The 15,733-nt window shown below is 44.5% G+C and overlaps 1 protein-coding gene across 2 annotated transcripts in view; it reads left to right on the forward strand.

The window, feature by feature from the left end:
- ptpro (protein tyrosine phosphatase receptor type O) overlaps positions 1-15,733 on the forward strand; it is a 50,013-nt gene that overhangs the window by 7,798 nt on the left and 26,482 nt on the right. Inside the window, exons 2-12 of one of the 2 annotated variants that reach the window (XM_088347724.1) lie at positions 572-833; positions 3,225-3,380; positions 4,059-4,211; positions 5,836-6,009; positions 7,327-7,620; positions 10,440-10,601; positions 13,363-13,559; positions 13,648-13,768; positions 14,742-14,935; positions 14,998-15,109; positions 15,382-15,545. In XM_088347724.1, coding sequence (XP_088203850.1) covers positions 572-833; positions 3,225-3,380; positions 4,059-4,211; positions 5,836-6,009; positions 7,327-7,620; positions 10,440-10,601; positions 13,363-13,559; positions 13,648-13,768; positions 14,742-14,935; positions 14,998-15,109; positions 15,382-15,545 — 1,989 coding nt within the window. The remainder of the gene's footprint in view (positions 1-571; positions 834-3,224; positions 3,381-4,058; positions 4,212-5,835; positions 6,010-7,326; positions 7,621-10,439; positions 10,602-13,362; positions 13,560-13,647; positions 13,769-14,741; positions 14,936-14,997; positions 15,110-15,381; positions 15,546-15,733) is intronic. The other variant, XM_088347725.1, reaches the window with a different exon arrangement.

A 15,733-nucleotide genomic window follows, 5' to 3' on the forward strand; every position in this document is an offset into this window, starting at 1 on the left:
AGAGGGGAAAAGAAAGGGAGAGGAAGAAAGAAATAGAAAGACAGAAGGAGATTAAAGAGAAAATGAAGCACGAAGGGTAGGAAGAGAGAACAAGAAAAGAGAGAAAAGCAAAAAAGGAAGAGAGAGCAAAATAAGGTAAAAAGAGACAAAGAGGAAGAAATAAAGAGAAACAGAGAGACACAGAGAGTGAAAGAGACAGAGACAGAGAGTGGGAGAAAAGGGGTGGAAAAGAGAGAGAGAGAGAGAGAGAGAGAGAGAGAGAGAGAGAGAGAGAGAGAGAGAGAGAGAAATAAATACAAGTACAGCGTCTTTGTTCGAGTCACCTGGCTTTGGCAAGATCAAGTTGACCTATTTCAACCTGCCGCTTGTTTTTCTCTTGTGCTTCTCTGAGTGTTGTCTCGCGGGCCGGGTTCAATCCCTTAGCGGGCCTGATCCGGCCCGCGGGCCGCCTGTTTGACTTCTGTCAATCAGAGCTTCAATTCCACCTCGCCTTACGTTCACAGTCCCACTTTGGTGGTTTAGCCCGAAAAATTGTATTCCTAATCCGTCCTCCCTTCTTTGGTGCCGTCAGGTTCTTCGAGCTTTCCAGGTGAGTCTCGACGATGCGGGTCAGATCACGGCCACCCTGGAGACCTCGGACCTCCGGGAAAACGTCTCGGCGTACGCGGCGGAGATCTCGGGAGAAGCCGAACCCGCCCTGATCCCCTTCTCGGGGCCCGGCCGGACCCTGACCTTCAACGTGTCCTACCACGGCTTGTGCTACCGCGTGGCTCTGCTGCTACAACGGGGCGCTCTTTGGTCCAAACCCCTCAAGAGCATCTCCCTCCTTACAAGTGAGAGCACTGAGAACATCTGCAGTAGGGCTGCAACCAATGTTCCCTCTAAGCAGATTCTCAGCGCACAAGAAAATCTAGCCAGCTCACAAAAATCAGGGCTCCAAATTGCTAATTAGGAAGCAAATTAAGTCAAAGTTACAGTGCATGAAGGTCAAAATACACGGGTTCCCCTGACGTTGTGTCCTAAATGCGGTATTTTGAAGTTGAGGCGAAGTAGAACGAAGTTGAGTAAAGTCAGTAGAGTTTTTCGAGAATCGGCTTCTTCGGCTCGGCTCACTAAAGAGAACCGGCTCTTTCGGGTCCCAAACGGCTCTTCAGGTTGTTTTTGCTTCTTTAATCCCTACATGACCCAATATTATGTAAAATTGTGCACAAAATGACTTAAAGGAAGGGGGGGGAAATAGAACAAAAAGGAAAAAAATACCAAAATGAAAAAGTAGTGAAAAGCTGAGAAAAAATAAACAAAAGGAAGAGAAAATAGAAGGAACAATTTCAGGAGAAAGACAGAAAAAAAAAAAGGAAAAGAAACAAAGGAAAGAAAGTAAATAGAGAACAAAAAGAAAAAGTAACAGCTAGGAAAAAATAAACACAATGAAATTTTCATAAAGGAATTAAAAAAACAGACATTGCCGGAAACTGTCAAGTTGCTCACCGACTTTGTGTGAACGCTCAGACCCCTAAGGAAAATGACAGGGAACATTGGCTGCAACCAAACTGGATTTCCTCTTAAAGACATTTTGAATTTCTTCCTTTTTATTCCATGATTGAAATTTTGGACGGATAGAAAAATAGTGCACAAAACAAAAGAATATTCTAAAATACAATAAAAAAAAGTGTTTGTCAATTCACTTGACAATAAATATAAATATATGTTATACACCTGCGAATATGTCATCTAATCTTTCCCTAGTGTCACAAGCCAGAAACGGAGACAGGACCCAATAGCGTTCGTTTTTACTGAGTTTTATTGAGAAGGAGAGCAGCGGGAAAACAGGTCGATGGCCAGGACAGAGGAGCAAGGCAGGAACGGGTACAGAAAAGAGGTTGGCAACAGGGATCAGGCAGGAAACAGGGCAAAACAGGTCCATGGCCGGGACAGAGGAGCAAAACAGAAACGGGTTCAGAAACAGGTCGGCAACAGGTATCAGGCAGGAGAAAACAGGGCAGGAGGATGTCGGATAGAACAAAGTTTGCCTAGCTGAGAGCATAGGTTCACAGACGGTCTGATGCTGGTAACAGGGAGCCAGGGAGTGGCACTTCCGTGTCGAGCGAGGATAGTCGTTGACAGTGAGCAAACAGGTCGATGGCCGGGACGGAAGAGCAAGGGCAGTAACGAGTCCGGAAAAGAGGTCGGCAACAGGTATCAGACAGGAAACAGGGCAAACCAGGTCGATGGCCGGGACGAAAGAGCAGGGCAGAAACAGGTCCAGAAAGAGGCCGGCAACAGGTATCAGGCAGGAGAAAACAGGGCAGGAGATTGTCGGAAAGTACTGTCACAGACCAGAACGGACACAGGACTCCATTGCATGCGTTCCTCAGATTTTATTGAAAGGGAGTGAGAGTAAGGCTTGCTTGATTGCTTGATCCGAAGACTGGCGGAGAGCGGGATCGAGCAAGGCGGGGGTGACACTTCCCTGTCGGAAGAAGGCAGGCGGGAATGGCACGTCGTATGACCAGGGCTGGAGATCTGAGGCGATGTTGAGTTCGTAATAGTAGTCTTAGGGAGGCGGCAGGCAATACAGGCGTAGTCAGGTTCGGAAACAGGTCGAAAACGGGTCGAAAAACGGGTCGAAAAACAGGAATCAGGCAGCAAACAGGTTTAACAGGGACAAAGTCGGACGGGAACGCTCACTGAGTGAAAACCCAACAGCTCGCAACGATCTGACAAAGTTTGAACTGAAGTCGGGGCTTAAGAAGGGTGTGGCCACCAATCAGCTTCTCCGGGCTGTTGGCACCAATCAAGCTGTCACAGGTGATCCAAATTGGGTACAGAGCTTGCCTAGCTGAAAGCATAGGTTCGCAGACGGTCTGACAGCTTCCTCTTGGAAGCCGGGGGTTTAAAAAGAGTCAGGGAACCAATCAGCGACCAGGGCTTGGAAACAGTCCAACACTACAGCTGTTAAAAATGTCACGCCAATTTTGTGGGTAATGATACAATATTCAATAAAAAAATGTGATAAAAATGGTCTCGGCGCCCTCTGTTGGATAAAAAGTGGTACTACAGTTCTCAGCATCACAACGAAATTGTGTGGACTCTTATTGACATGGATTTAACATACATAGCGGCTCATAAATCACACGACCAATCAATGATGTCATGAGTTTTTAAAAACTGTTACAGGTCTGAGACTGTCCTTGACCACGTGTGTCTTCTTGAATTCCTTTCAGAGCCGCTTCCGGTGAGCGGGGTGCGCATTTCCGACTACAAGGAATCTCCGGAGACCGGCGTGGTCTTTGACATGGAGACGGCCATCGGGAACGTTTTTAGCAGAGTGAACATCAGCTACACGGAAGGAAGACAAAAGCGCTCCATGCTCTACAAAGGTCTACACCGCATTCCACTAAACACCAGAAAGTTTCAGAAAAAAGGAGAAATTTTCAGCACTATCAAGTGGATGGGGTTATAAAGCGCACCCCAAAAATAGAAACAGAATCAAGTCAAGTCCGTGCAGGAACATAGGGGGAAATCAAATCAAAGAGATAAGAGGGAGCAAGCCCATGCAAACATTTATGTTAATAAGAGAACCTTAAAGTCACATCTTAAGTGGACTGGGAGCCAGTGCAAGTTGGCCAATACAGGAGTCATATGCTCAAACTTTTTGGTCTTAGTCAAAAGTCTAGCTACCGCAATCTGAACCAGCTGCAAACTTTTAATGTTAGACATCGGGAGACCAGAAAGGAATACATTCCAGTAATCGAGCCGAGAAGTCATAAACGCATGAATTAAAACCTCTGCATCTGATTGGGACAGCATAGAACGAATCTTTGTAATATTACCGAGGTGATAGAAAGCTATTCTACTAATATTTTTCACGTGTGACTGAAACGACAGATTAGGATCAACTATAACACCTAGATTTTTGACCGAGTCACTATGGGTGATATTACATTTGTCCAGGTTCAGGGTAGTGTTTGAAAACAACTCAGAATTCCAAGTTTTTGTGTGCGCCTCATACTCCGGACAATACGCTAATACTACAAAACGTTCACTGTATTTTTCAGACTTCTACCAGGGTAAAACTGTGTTCAAGCACTGGCTGCCGGGCGTTTGCTACTCCAACATCACTTTCCAGCTGGTGTCGGAAGCCGTCGCGTCCAAGAAAATCATCGCAACTTCCAGTGACGTCACTCACGCGCCATTACATCACAGAACAGGTACTACCCCAAAAGGATACTTGCGTTTGACCTCGCCCAAAACTTGTCACAAGCCAGAAACGGAGACAGGACCCAATAGCGTTCGTTTTTACTCAGTTTATATTGAGAAAGAGAGCAGTGCTTGCTTCCACCATCCGATGATTGTCGGTCACGGGTAGCTGATGTCGAGCTAGGTTAGTCGTGGACAACGGGAAAACGGGCCGGGACAGAGGAACAAAGGTAGTAACGAGTCCAGAAAACAGGTCGGCAACAGGTATCAGGCAGGAAACAGGGCAAAACAGGCCGATGGCCGGGACAGAGGAACAAAGGCAGGAACAAGTCCAGAAAACAAGTCGGCAACAGGTATCAGGCAGGAAACAGGGCAAAACAGGTCGATGGCCGGAATGGAGGCGCAAAGCAGAAACGGGTCCAGAAACAGGTCGGCAACAGGTATCGGGCAAGGAAAAACAGGGCAGGATAATGTCGGATACTGCAAAGCTTGCCTAACAGAAAGCATAGATTTGCAGACGGTCCGACAGCTTCCTCTTGGAAGACGGGGGTTTAAAAGAATCAGGGAGCCAATCAGCGACCAGGGCTGTTGGTGCCAATGGGGCAGTCGCAGGTGCCCCAAAGCAGCAATCATGACAAAACTAGGCTTTTCTCATCTAAAAGGTGCCTGGAATTCAAACTGCCCTGAGACTTAGAAAAAACATGTCTATGAAAAGGGACAGTGTGTATGATTTGACCATTATATTTCGGTGTCCTGTGTCGTGCAATTGAAAATGAGTGCTAAAAAGGAAGAAGACAAAATACGAAAAATGTATGTGATTAAACTGCAATATTTGTCTTTTGTTTTTTTAACCCAGGATTTTACAAAGAATAAAATAAATGGAGAAAAAAATGAAAGAAAAAAAATGTCAAAAAAAGAATAAAGGGTGAAAATAAGACAAAAGAAGAAATGAAAAAAAACAAGAAAACAAAAACTCAATTTGTGGGTACCTGAAGTAGCAAGATGGCTGACAATGATGTCATTTCCCCCAGGGTGAGGCTAATGTTATTCCTCCAACTACCACTATAATAAATTATTTTTTACACTTCTCTTTTTAATAAATGATTTTTATACCAGGCAGCACGGCGGAACAGTGGTTAGCGCGTGTGCGGCACAGTTCTGAGGTCATGGGTTCAAATCCATCTACCAACCTTCCTGTGCAGAGTTTGCATGTTCTCCAGGCACTCCGGTTTCCTCTCACAAAAACATGCATGTCAGGTTGATTGGCCTAACCAAAATCAAATTCTCCCTAGGTGTGAATGAGCGAGTGAATTGTCTGTCCCTGTGGCAACCAGTTGAGGGTGTCCTCTGCCCACTGCCCGAAGATAGCTGGGATGGGCTCCAGCAATCCCGCGGCCCTACTGAGGATAAGCGGTGCAGATAATGGATGGATGGATGGAATTTTATACCACCAGGAGGCACTTAATCATACGCAGTGTCCCTTTAAGTGTCCCTATAGCTCCCTTTTGTTCACATGAAGGAACCTGAACGTATATTTCTTCCTTGATGAGATATTGGCCAAGTAACCAGGACAGGACACGTTTTTAGAACCCATGGCTGCCCACTCCAAACACTCCTTGTCGTTCTTGTGTCCAGTGCCATATCCTCCCCTCAACATCTGGTGGAAGACGGTGGACCTGGATCAAAGTGGGAAACATCAAAGAGCCACCAGACGTTCTCGTCACCTGGCGAACTTGGAAGAAGAACGGGAGAAGACGTCGGAGGAGGTGCCCGGGACCACCAGCGCCCCGCCCGCCCTCACTTCCGGCGGTAGGGCCATTATTTACATCTTCCGTAATAATCCCTTTTGTCGCAGGGCCAAACACTACATTTCCCACAATGCCTGTCGGCTACGACTCCTAGCCGAATCGGTTCGCTTCTATTTAGCCGATAACAGAAGTATTCTCAACGCGGCTGTAATATTTTTTCACAAGAAAAGGTAGTCCCATTTATGTCGAAGTGGTATGGGGTCCTTGTTCAAGTAGTCGGTCACCCCTCATATAGATGCAGTGCTCTGGTTTTCCCGCGTCCCTGCGTCCTAGACGCATCATTTTTGCTGGGGTCGCATTGTGTCAAATCAACGTGCGTCCCCGGGACGCAACTTTTCTTGACACAAAATTGTCATTATTACCCGATTACATTTTTTTTAAAACAAAGATTTACCGCACTCCAAACTTTTCGTCAGGCAGATCCGCCATTGTCGTTTTGGTCTCGCGACGATCTCGGCAAACGAGATCTCGTTGCTTCGGGATGACGTCATTGTTTTGGTGGTTGTCGAAGTATGCCTCCGTAAAAACAGTTGGTATTAGGTGAAAATCAACAAAAAATCGGTCATTTCTTCAGTGTCGGTAATAAGTCGAAACATAATACAGAAAGTGGTAAGAACGGCAATCATTCCGGCACGAAAAAACGGCGGGGAAATTCTTCGGAAGATCGCGGAGGCAAGGAAAACACGTGTTTTGAAGCGAACGATTTGACGAAAGATAAACAAAAGAATACTCCTGGGACGAAAAGGACTTTTCTGCCAAAATGGACTCAATTAAATTCCTGGTGTCCCTATGAGGAGGATGATAATGGAGGCTACATGTTCTGTGATGCGTGTACCCAGCGTGACAAAAAAACTGGATTGCATAAATGTTTTAATACGATCGTTCAAAAAAGCACATTGGATCGGCACAATGAAAACCACAAATTAGCAATTGAAATTCCGTCGCTGTGATTGGACCTTGAGAAGGCATTACAACTGTGGCGGGACAGCAAACCACGAAGAATATATGAACTGAAACATCTGAAGTGATAACTGCTTTGTATTACCAATTGACTGTGATGATTAAAACTGAATGAATATGTAGGTTTATATTTTTATTTATTTATATTTTTATTTAAATATTTAACCTTTGGGGAGCCATAGATCTCTGTCGGGACCCATAGATTTTTGAGCATTGAGTCCCCGGGACCCATCACTTTTCACAGCTCAAATGAACACTGCAGACGAGCAAGAGCTCGGATTATTGAACCGAACCTGAAATCAGTCGGCAAAGCTTTTAACGATCGCTTTTAACGGATGTTATGGATTTGTCGCGGCAGCCCCGACGAGCGGAACTCTCGAGACCCCCGACAGCCAGGAGCGCCGGTCGGACCCTACCCCTCCGCTCGCCACGGAGTCCCCCGCCTACAAAGACGAGGAATTCGTCAACCAGTACGAGGACTCCAACGACGCGGGCTCGGCCATGGTCGTCCCCGCGGAGTCCGCGGTCCCGCCCACAAAGATGTCCGCCGCCCCGCCCGCCAAGATGTCCCCCGTCCTGCTGGAAGTGCGCTGGTCTCCCCCCCGAGCGCCCGGCAGTTACGACGGCTTCAAGATCTACGTACTCAGAGACGGTGAGCGCCCGAGCCGTGAAAATGAGAAATTCTGACCTGCCTGAATCGTGTAGATCCGAGGAGAAAACGTTCTGAGGTGGAAAGTGGAGATTCAGATTCAGATATACTTTATTGTCATTCTTGTACACATGTCGATACATCTGACCCGCACAGATTCCTTGAATGTACAGATATAAATATGTAGTATTGAGTTGGAGGATTGAAAATACTAAATAATTATAGCTATGAGTACTATACAGTAGTGCAAAGAGTGCAAGAGGAGCAGCCGAACAGTGCAAAATGGGCAGTCAGGTAAACAAGTCACTATACAATAACCAGGGTTGGGTAGGGTTACTTGAACTGGATTACTTTCAATGACTTTTGGATGACTCCAATACCAAATATGCTAATAAAAGACAAAAGAAACTAAATATGAATCAAATGATGACTCACAACACGTGGTAAGCTTTCTCTCCTGGCTTTGATCTCTTTGATCTCCGGCAAAACGAACATCAAATGCCACAGAAACAAAATGAAAATAAATCCAAACATCATTTTTGCCATTCCATGTATTCCGTTACTCCCCAAGCCTGCACAAAATTTTGTAATTTTATCCTTATTTACTTTCTTTTGTCTTTTATTAGCATATTTGTTATTGGAGTAATCCAAAAGTAATTGAAAGTAATCCAGTCAAAGTAACCCTACCCAACCCTGACAATAAAAATAACAATGGAGTACGGTAGTGCAGAGGAGAACAGATGTGCAAAGGAGTGGCAATCCGGCCTTTGAGGTGGTGCCTTTCAGTTATAAGGTGCTTGAAATCCTTGAAAACCCTTGAATCTTCATGTTGCATTTTCAAGGATTAATAAGTGCTTGAAATTTGGCTGAAGTGCTTGCAAATGCTCGAAATTGTTGCCATCTTTTTCAACCGGTCTGCTTCAAAATGGACCGGCATCGCCTTCTGGTGGCTCGGCAATGGCCTTTCTTCTTCCCTCGTGGTTAACGGCAGTTGGCAATAGCTTGTACAGCATTGTCCTATGATGCGGCGTCACCCTATACAGAACAGGTGCATCCTACATCCAAACAGGGTACCATGAAGTGTGTATTACTGCAAGGATTACGTATCAAATATGGACATTTATTAAATGGAGGAAGTGCTTCCCACTGGTAACATGAAACAGGAACAACTTCCTGCAACTGAAAGTGTAACACTTGTAAGGGTAGAGCTTTGTCTCAAAAATGTACCATATTTACTCAAGATCCCAAGTCATATGTCTCGATAAATGCACGGGCAAGATGAAAAATGACATGTTTCTCGGCAGTTGAGACTGCTTAAAAATGACGCCAACACTGCTCTCTGGTAGCTTGGCTTTGCCCTTCCCTCATGATTGCCGGCAGCTGGCATGATTTTGTATTCTGCGTTGTCACGTGAGGCTAGCTTTCGAGTGAACGACGGCTAGAAAACGGAAAAATCAAACGATGCAAAATGAGGAGATCCAACTCTTCTCAAAGAGAGAGTCGGCTCTCTCCAGTCATAGGAAAAGGTCATGAATTGTTGAATTACGATGACACGGTGCACTTGAACAGCTCACTATGAAATAATAAAAAGTATTCGCAAGGATCAAGTATTCAATCTGGGCCAGGTCGGGTTTCCCACTGGTAGAATGGAAAGACATTACTGTAACTGAAAGTCTTAGCTCCATATTAGCCTCCATTTCCTCGATGCAATTGCGATTTAGTCGAGATGTCCGACCCGTACGGCTCGATGAAAAATGGCGGATGGATTTGTGGCTCTGCAAAAGACCCCTACTTTCTTCTCTTTCTGGCAGTGTTCCCTCTAAGCTGCGCGTGTGCACAATTGTGCACTGCCCGCACATTCTCAGCGCACAGGAAAATCTATCCGGCGCACAAAAAACAGGGCTCAAAATGACTAATTAAGAAGTGACTCAAGTCAAAGTTACAGTGCATGAAGGTCAAAATACACGGGTTCCCCTGACGATGGTTCCTAAATGCTGTATTTTGAAGTCGAGTCGAAGTAGAACGAAGTCGAGTGAAGTTACTAGAGTTTGTTGAGAACCGGCTTCTTCGGCTCGGCTCACTAAAAGGAGTCCTAAACGGCTCTTCGGGTTGTTTTTGCTTCTTTCATCCCAACATGACCAAATATTATGTAAAATGATGCACAAAATGACTTAAAGGAAGGGGGAATAGAACAAAAAAGAAAAAAAAAATCCAAAATGAAAAAGTAGTGAAAAGCTGAGAAAAAAAGAAACAAAAGGACGAGAAAAAAAGAAGGAAAAATTTAGAAAAAAGCCAGAAAAAAAGAAAAGAAAGAAATTTAGGAAAAAAGTAAATAGAGAACAAAAACAAAAAAGTAACAGCTCGGAAAAAATCAACACAATGAGATTTTTTTTAAAGGAATTTCAAAAAAGTAGAAAAAAAACATGAAAAAATTAATTAAATTAAATACACTTCTGTATCGTGCAACCGAGACAATAAGCCCCCCAAAATATTAGTATTATGCGACAAAAGATACCAGGAAAAAAAAGAAATGGAAATCTTGTGAAAGACGTTTGTAGGCCGCACAACCTTTGCAACAGTACATGAGTCAATTCATTCAAAAGTGAAATATTTTTTTGCATTGCCGGAAACTCAGCAAAATGTAACGTGATGTCAAGTTTTGGACATGTTTGGTAATGACTTAGTTGCCACACTTGGGATTGCCGTCGCTCACTGTTGTTTCAAGCGTTGCTCACCGACTTTGTGTGAACGCTCAGACCCGTAAGGAAAATGACTGGGAACATTGCTTTCTGGTACAGGAATTTTTGTTTGTGTGCCTGCAGGTAACAGCACGCAGACGGCCAGCGTGGACGAAAACACTCGGGAGTTTTTCGCGGAACTCAGTCAAACGGGAACGTACAGCATCAGGGTCACCACATTGAGCGCCACGGGAGACTGCCGGCCCAGAGAGAGTTCCGGAACTTCGGGATTCGCTTTCTACCTCGGTACGTCACTCAACCTGTTCTTCGCCGACCCCAAGTCGGCCCCAGGCTCCATGTTGGCTTCCGAAATCTCTCCGTCGTCATATTTTTATAGTATATCTGTGGTAATATTTCTGTATTATACAATTTTCACAGTAGTATTTTTGTTGTATTTCTGTTAAATTTCTGCATTATTATGTAGTATTCCCATAGTAGTATTTTGGTACTATTTATTTTGTCAGAACCAGAACAGATACAGGACCCAATCGCGTGACGTTCTCGCACAAGCCTTTATTATACGGGAAATGGAGAGTCATGCACGTTAGGTAGCCGGTCTGACGTGGAAAGACCGGAAGCCAGAGACTGACGAGACCGATTCCAATTGCGCGACAGATGGGGTCTATACCGGACAGGAAGTGACGGACAGGATAGATAACGGATCAGGATATCGAAAATTAACAGGAGAAACTAGACGGGGAACGAAAACTGGAGAAAACAATAAACAGGACAAAAACAGACGGAAACTAAACTGGAACCCAAAATTAAACAGGACAACAATAAACGGGAACAATACTGAAGATATCACAGGAAAACAGGACCAAGTCAGAACCCACGTCTTGTGGGACAGAAGTTCGTTTGATGGGCTGAGAACCCAAGCAAGCGAGCGCTGAGCTTTATATAAACAGAAAGTCAATGGAGCTGCAGTGGGCGGGGCCAATTGGGCACCACGGCAACCGTGACACACATGGACGGGGCCAATTATGCACCACGGCAACCGTGACACACACAGACGGGGCCAATTATGCACCACGGCAACCGTGACACACACAGGCGGGGCCAATTATGCACCACGGCAACCGTGACACACACGGGCGCGGCCAATTGGGCGCCATAGCAAGCATGACATATTTGGGATTTTTGTGTTATTTTTCTAGCACTACTGTAGTAGTATTTTGTAGTATTTATTGTATTGAATGGAAATTTGTGGAGAACGGCGCACTCCAGACCTGGGAAAGAGGTGGACAGAGTCTGAAGCGTGTCTGTTTCTTGATTGATATACTGTATATATCATTTAAAAAAAAGCTTAAGCTCAAGCGGCAGTGATGAGCTCTTATCATAACATTAGCTCATCAAGAGAGCCCACACCTTTCAATTTGCGAGCTTTGTTGAAATTCCGTTGCACTTTTTGTTTCAAGTTAATGTAAGGCATGTTGGTTGTATTGTATTTTATTTATTTAGGCTATTTATAAAATTTTAGAGAGCTATTTACGTTTCTGATGTATTATTATACAAGTGGCATCTAAGCCTTATTTTATTTCCTGCACTGTTAGTAAAAGATTAGCCATGTTAGTTGTGTTGAAAATATAATGTATTTACTGTAAAAAGGTTTCAGAAAGCTAGTTTTATTTTAATTTATAAGCAAATATTCTTTTTTTGCATTATTAAATGTGTATTGCGCCATGTTTTAAGCTTTTACAGCAAATACATTTGGGCTCCAAATATGTAGCTTGTCGTTTTGGTGAGTGAACATCTTTAGGAATCAAAGCAAAGTGAGAGCTCAGGGTTTTTAATAGTAGAGGTGTGTGATTGACAAATTGGAAAAACCTAGGGAGAGGAAAAGTGAGGGGGACTGGAAAATGGGGTAAATCTACCATCTTGTATTGTATTGTATTGCATTTATTTATTCAACCAGTATAAACCATAAACATGATACATACAAGAAATCATTCTACACGCAAACACTCAATAATGATAAAATAATAGATTTAAAAGAACCCTGGCGTTCCACAGGGCTCTGTACTTGGCCCCCTTCTTAATCCAAAATTGAATGTAATTGTATTGTATTGTATTTATTTTATTTAGCCAGTATAAACCATAAACATGATATATACAAGAAATCATTTGACACGCGAACACTCAATAATGATAAAATAATAGATTTAAAAGAATAAAAAAAATTGAGTAAAAAAGATATTGTAGTGTATAATACAAAGTAATTATAAAGAATAGTTTAAAAGGAAAGAATAAGTAAATAGCAAGACTAGAGTAGAATAGGTCGGAGGAACGTCGTTGGCATAATAATACTATACATAATAACCTAAATCAATTCCCGTTGAATATACGGATAGCGGAAGGGTAAAAACTCTCTTGAAGACGTGATGGAGCGAAGACGGCGACCTGACGGCAGGTCATCAAAGTACCTGCGAGCAGGGTGACTGGGATCCTCTATCATTTTTAGTTTCTGTTTTCCAATTCGGTCGATGTAGATACTTTGCAGGGACCGGAAGCCAGTACCTATTATTTCCTCTGCCGTTGTCACGACTGGTTCCATCTTTGACAATTCTTTCTGATTGAAGCGACCAAACCAAACTGCGATTGACCTCGTTTAAACGGATTCGATGATAGCACGATAAAAATTGACTAGAATGGATTGACGGACTCCGAATGATTTGAGTTGACGAAGGAAGTAGAGCCTTTGTCTGGCTGACTTTAGAATATCAGTAGCATTGACAGTCCATGTGAGGTCAGCTGACAAGTAAGTACCCAGAAACTTGAATGAACGGACCAGTTCCACCTCATTACTATTAATTGACAGTGGCACATGCGGGGGAGGCTTAGTACGGAAATCTATTATCATCTCCTTAGTTTTACCTTACATTTAAAAACAGATGTAGGGAAAAGAGGCACCAAACCAGGAGGGTTTATGAGACTCTGGCAGGACCGATGAAAGCCTGGCAGCCTGCCCCAAACTTTCTAAGACTTTTGTGCTTGTTCTCCATCCCAGGTCCTGGCGGCGAGCTACTGCACGAGCTGCGTGAGCGTCCCCGATCGGTTTCGGTGCGCTTGCTGGATTCCAGCACGGCCGCCGTGTCTTGGGCCAAGTCCTCGGAGTCCCACCTCGGCAGTTGGGTGTCGGTGGTCTCTACCACCTGCTTAAAGCCCAGCTTCAGCCAAAGAATGGAGAGCAACTACTGCAGCCAGGTAACGCCTGCTAACGCTTCCTTCCGGAAAAAGACATTGTCGTGTTTCGTTACCGCATTAGAAATGACACGGTCGTGTTTCGGGACAGGAAAATTCAACCAGCAACATCATCAGGAATCTGACTCCAGGTGCTCAGTACCGGGTGGTGGTCTACCACACTAATGGACCCTTGATCAGTCCTCCTTCTGAAGCTGTCATTATGGATATTGGTGATTATCTTACTTTATTGTTCTTCTAGTCAAGTGTATCCAAAGTATCCAAAAATGTCAGGCAGCCTGACTGATACTCGCTCAATAACCCCTTAACGTTCCTCTGACCCGCCAGCATTTTTCCCACAAAATTTACAAATAGACAGTTCCAATATGGCCGTTTCTCTCTGACTTTCTGATGGACACTTCTCTCTACCAAGAGCAGGCTTTTTTTCATAGTCCACAGCCCGCATTAGCGGCCATTGCCCCCTTTAGTTCTGAATAACTTTAGCCAGTGTTAGCCAGTAGTAACCGATTCAAATGATGATTGACACATTGGTCAGCCAATAAAACTCTAAACGGAATGATACGCAGATATTCACAGCGCATTCAAATTAGATCCCAAACTAAACGTGCGTAACGCCACTGGTGATTCATTTTTAGGCACCATCGTTAGGCTCAAGTGTGCACAATTCTCTGGAAAGAGAAGTCAAATATTTACAACTCTTTCACAATGTCTATAAATTGGCCAAAGTCGAATATACGGTTTCACAGATTTAATTGCTGTGCACTTTTGGAAACGTCTAGAACTTACCAGTGGAAAAACTTACAATGTTTAGCTTTTCATATTGTTATCAAATTTGACCCAGGACCAGGTGCTTTACCCCAGCTAAGATGTCCATGCTACACTCATCTGCTGGCATGTGATTGCAAAATAAAATTCAGGCGAGAATAAAAACCTTCTATTTCAGTTTGTTCCAACTCAGGTGACTCAAGTTCAGTAGCACTTGCCGAGTGTTTCCTTTTAAAAGAGAGCGAAAAGGTCGAAGAACAGCATTCGATTGACTTTGGGTAGGTCTTAACAGGTACGGTAAGGGGTTAGGTGAGCACCTTCACAACCAAACTGAGAAGGTTTTAAAAGTGGAAATAGAGTCAACTCACTCGGATCGAAGGTCTGTCATGCCATTTTGACAAAAGTCGGTGGTTTCTCCAGAGCCCACAGGCGTGGAGGAATTGACGGTGTATCCCTTGAGTCCCACCTCTGTGGTATTGAGCTGGCAGCGTCCGTATCACGTCTCCTTCCGCAAGTACGTCCTCCAGACGTTCTTCTTCAACCCGGTCACTCTCCAATCCCAGTGGAACACCTATTATGAGATCGCCGCCACCGCCTCCGTCATTGCCTCGGTGGTACGTAGTTCTCAAACAGATTTTTAGCGGTTCGGGGTGAGATGTTGAGGTCTTTTCTTCAGAGGGTGACGGATCTGCTGGCCGCTTGGTTGTATCTTTTCCGCGTCACCATGGTAACGTGGGGCGACCCGCCGCTCCATTGCTGCGATGGATCCACCATCAGCTTTGTCACAGGTAACCAAAAGCACCAAGACCCTAGCGCAGGGGTGGCTAACTCGGTCCTGGAGAGCCGCACGTCCTGCATGTTTTGAAGGTTCCTCTGCACCAATAGAGGTGATTCCAATCACCTGGATGATTATCAAGATCTCACAAAGCTTGCTAACGAGCTGAAAATTGGCAAAACCTGTGTTGGAGCAGAGGAACCTCCAAAACACGCAGGACGTGCGGCTCTCTAGGACCGGCTTCCTAGCCGACTCAAAGGTGGACCTTTCCTTTTGGTGTTGCAGCTCCAGAAGCGCCACACATCTCCTCGGTGGATTACTCCGAGGGCGTCTTAGATGTTAGCTGGACGTACGGAGAGCTTTACGTGGACTTGTCTCACTCCAGGATCACGCACTGGCGGCTGCTGGCCGTCAGCAAAACTGCTCCCCAGAGAAGCTACTCCGTGGATGTGAGTCCTCACGTTGCTTTGAATGACTTTTATTTGATTCGGAATCGAATTCGGTGGAAAACCGATTTGGTTTCCGACCCAAATAAAAGCCTCGTTTTGTTTCTCGCATTCATCGTGAAGGAAGTGAAATGAAATGAAATGATCTGCATTTCTATAGCGCTTTTCAAGTCAAGACTTCCAAAAGCGCT

The sequence above is a fragment of the Urocampus carinirostris genome, chromosome 11 (assembly GCF_059441175.1).
Source record: "Urocampus carinirostris isolate Australia breed hairy pipefish chromosome 11, RoL_Ucar_1.0, whole genome shotgun sequence".
Lineage (NCBI taxonomy): Eukaryota > Metazoa > Chordata > Actinopteri > Syngnathiformes > Syngnathidae > Urocampus > Urocampus carinirostris.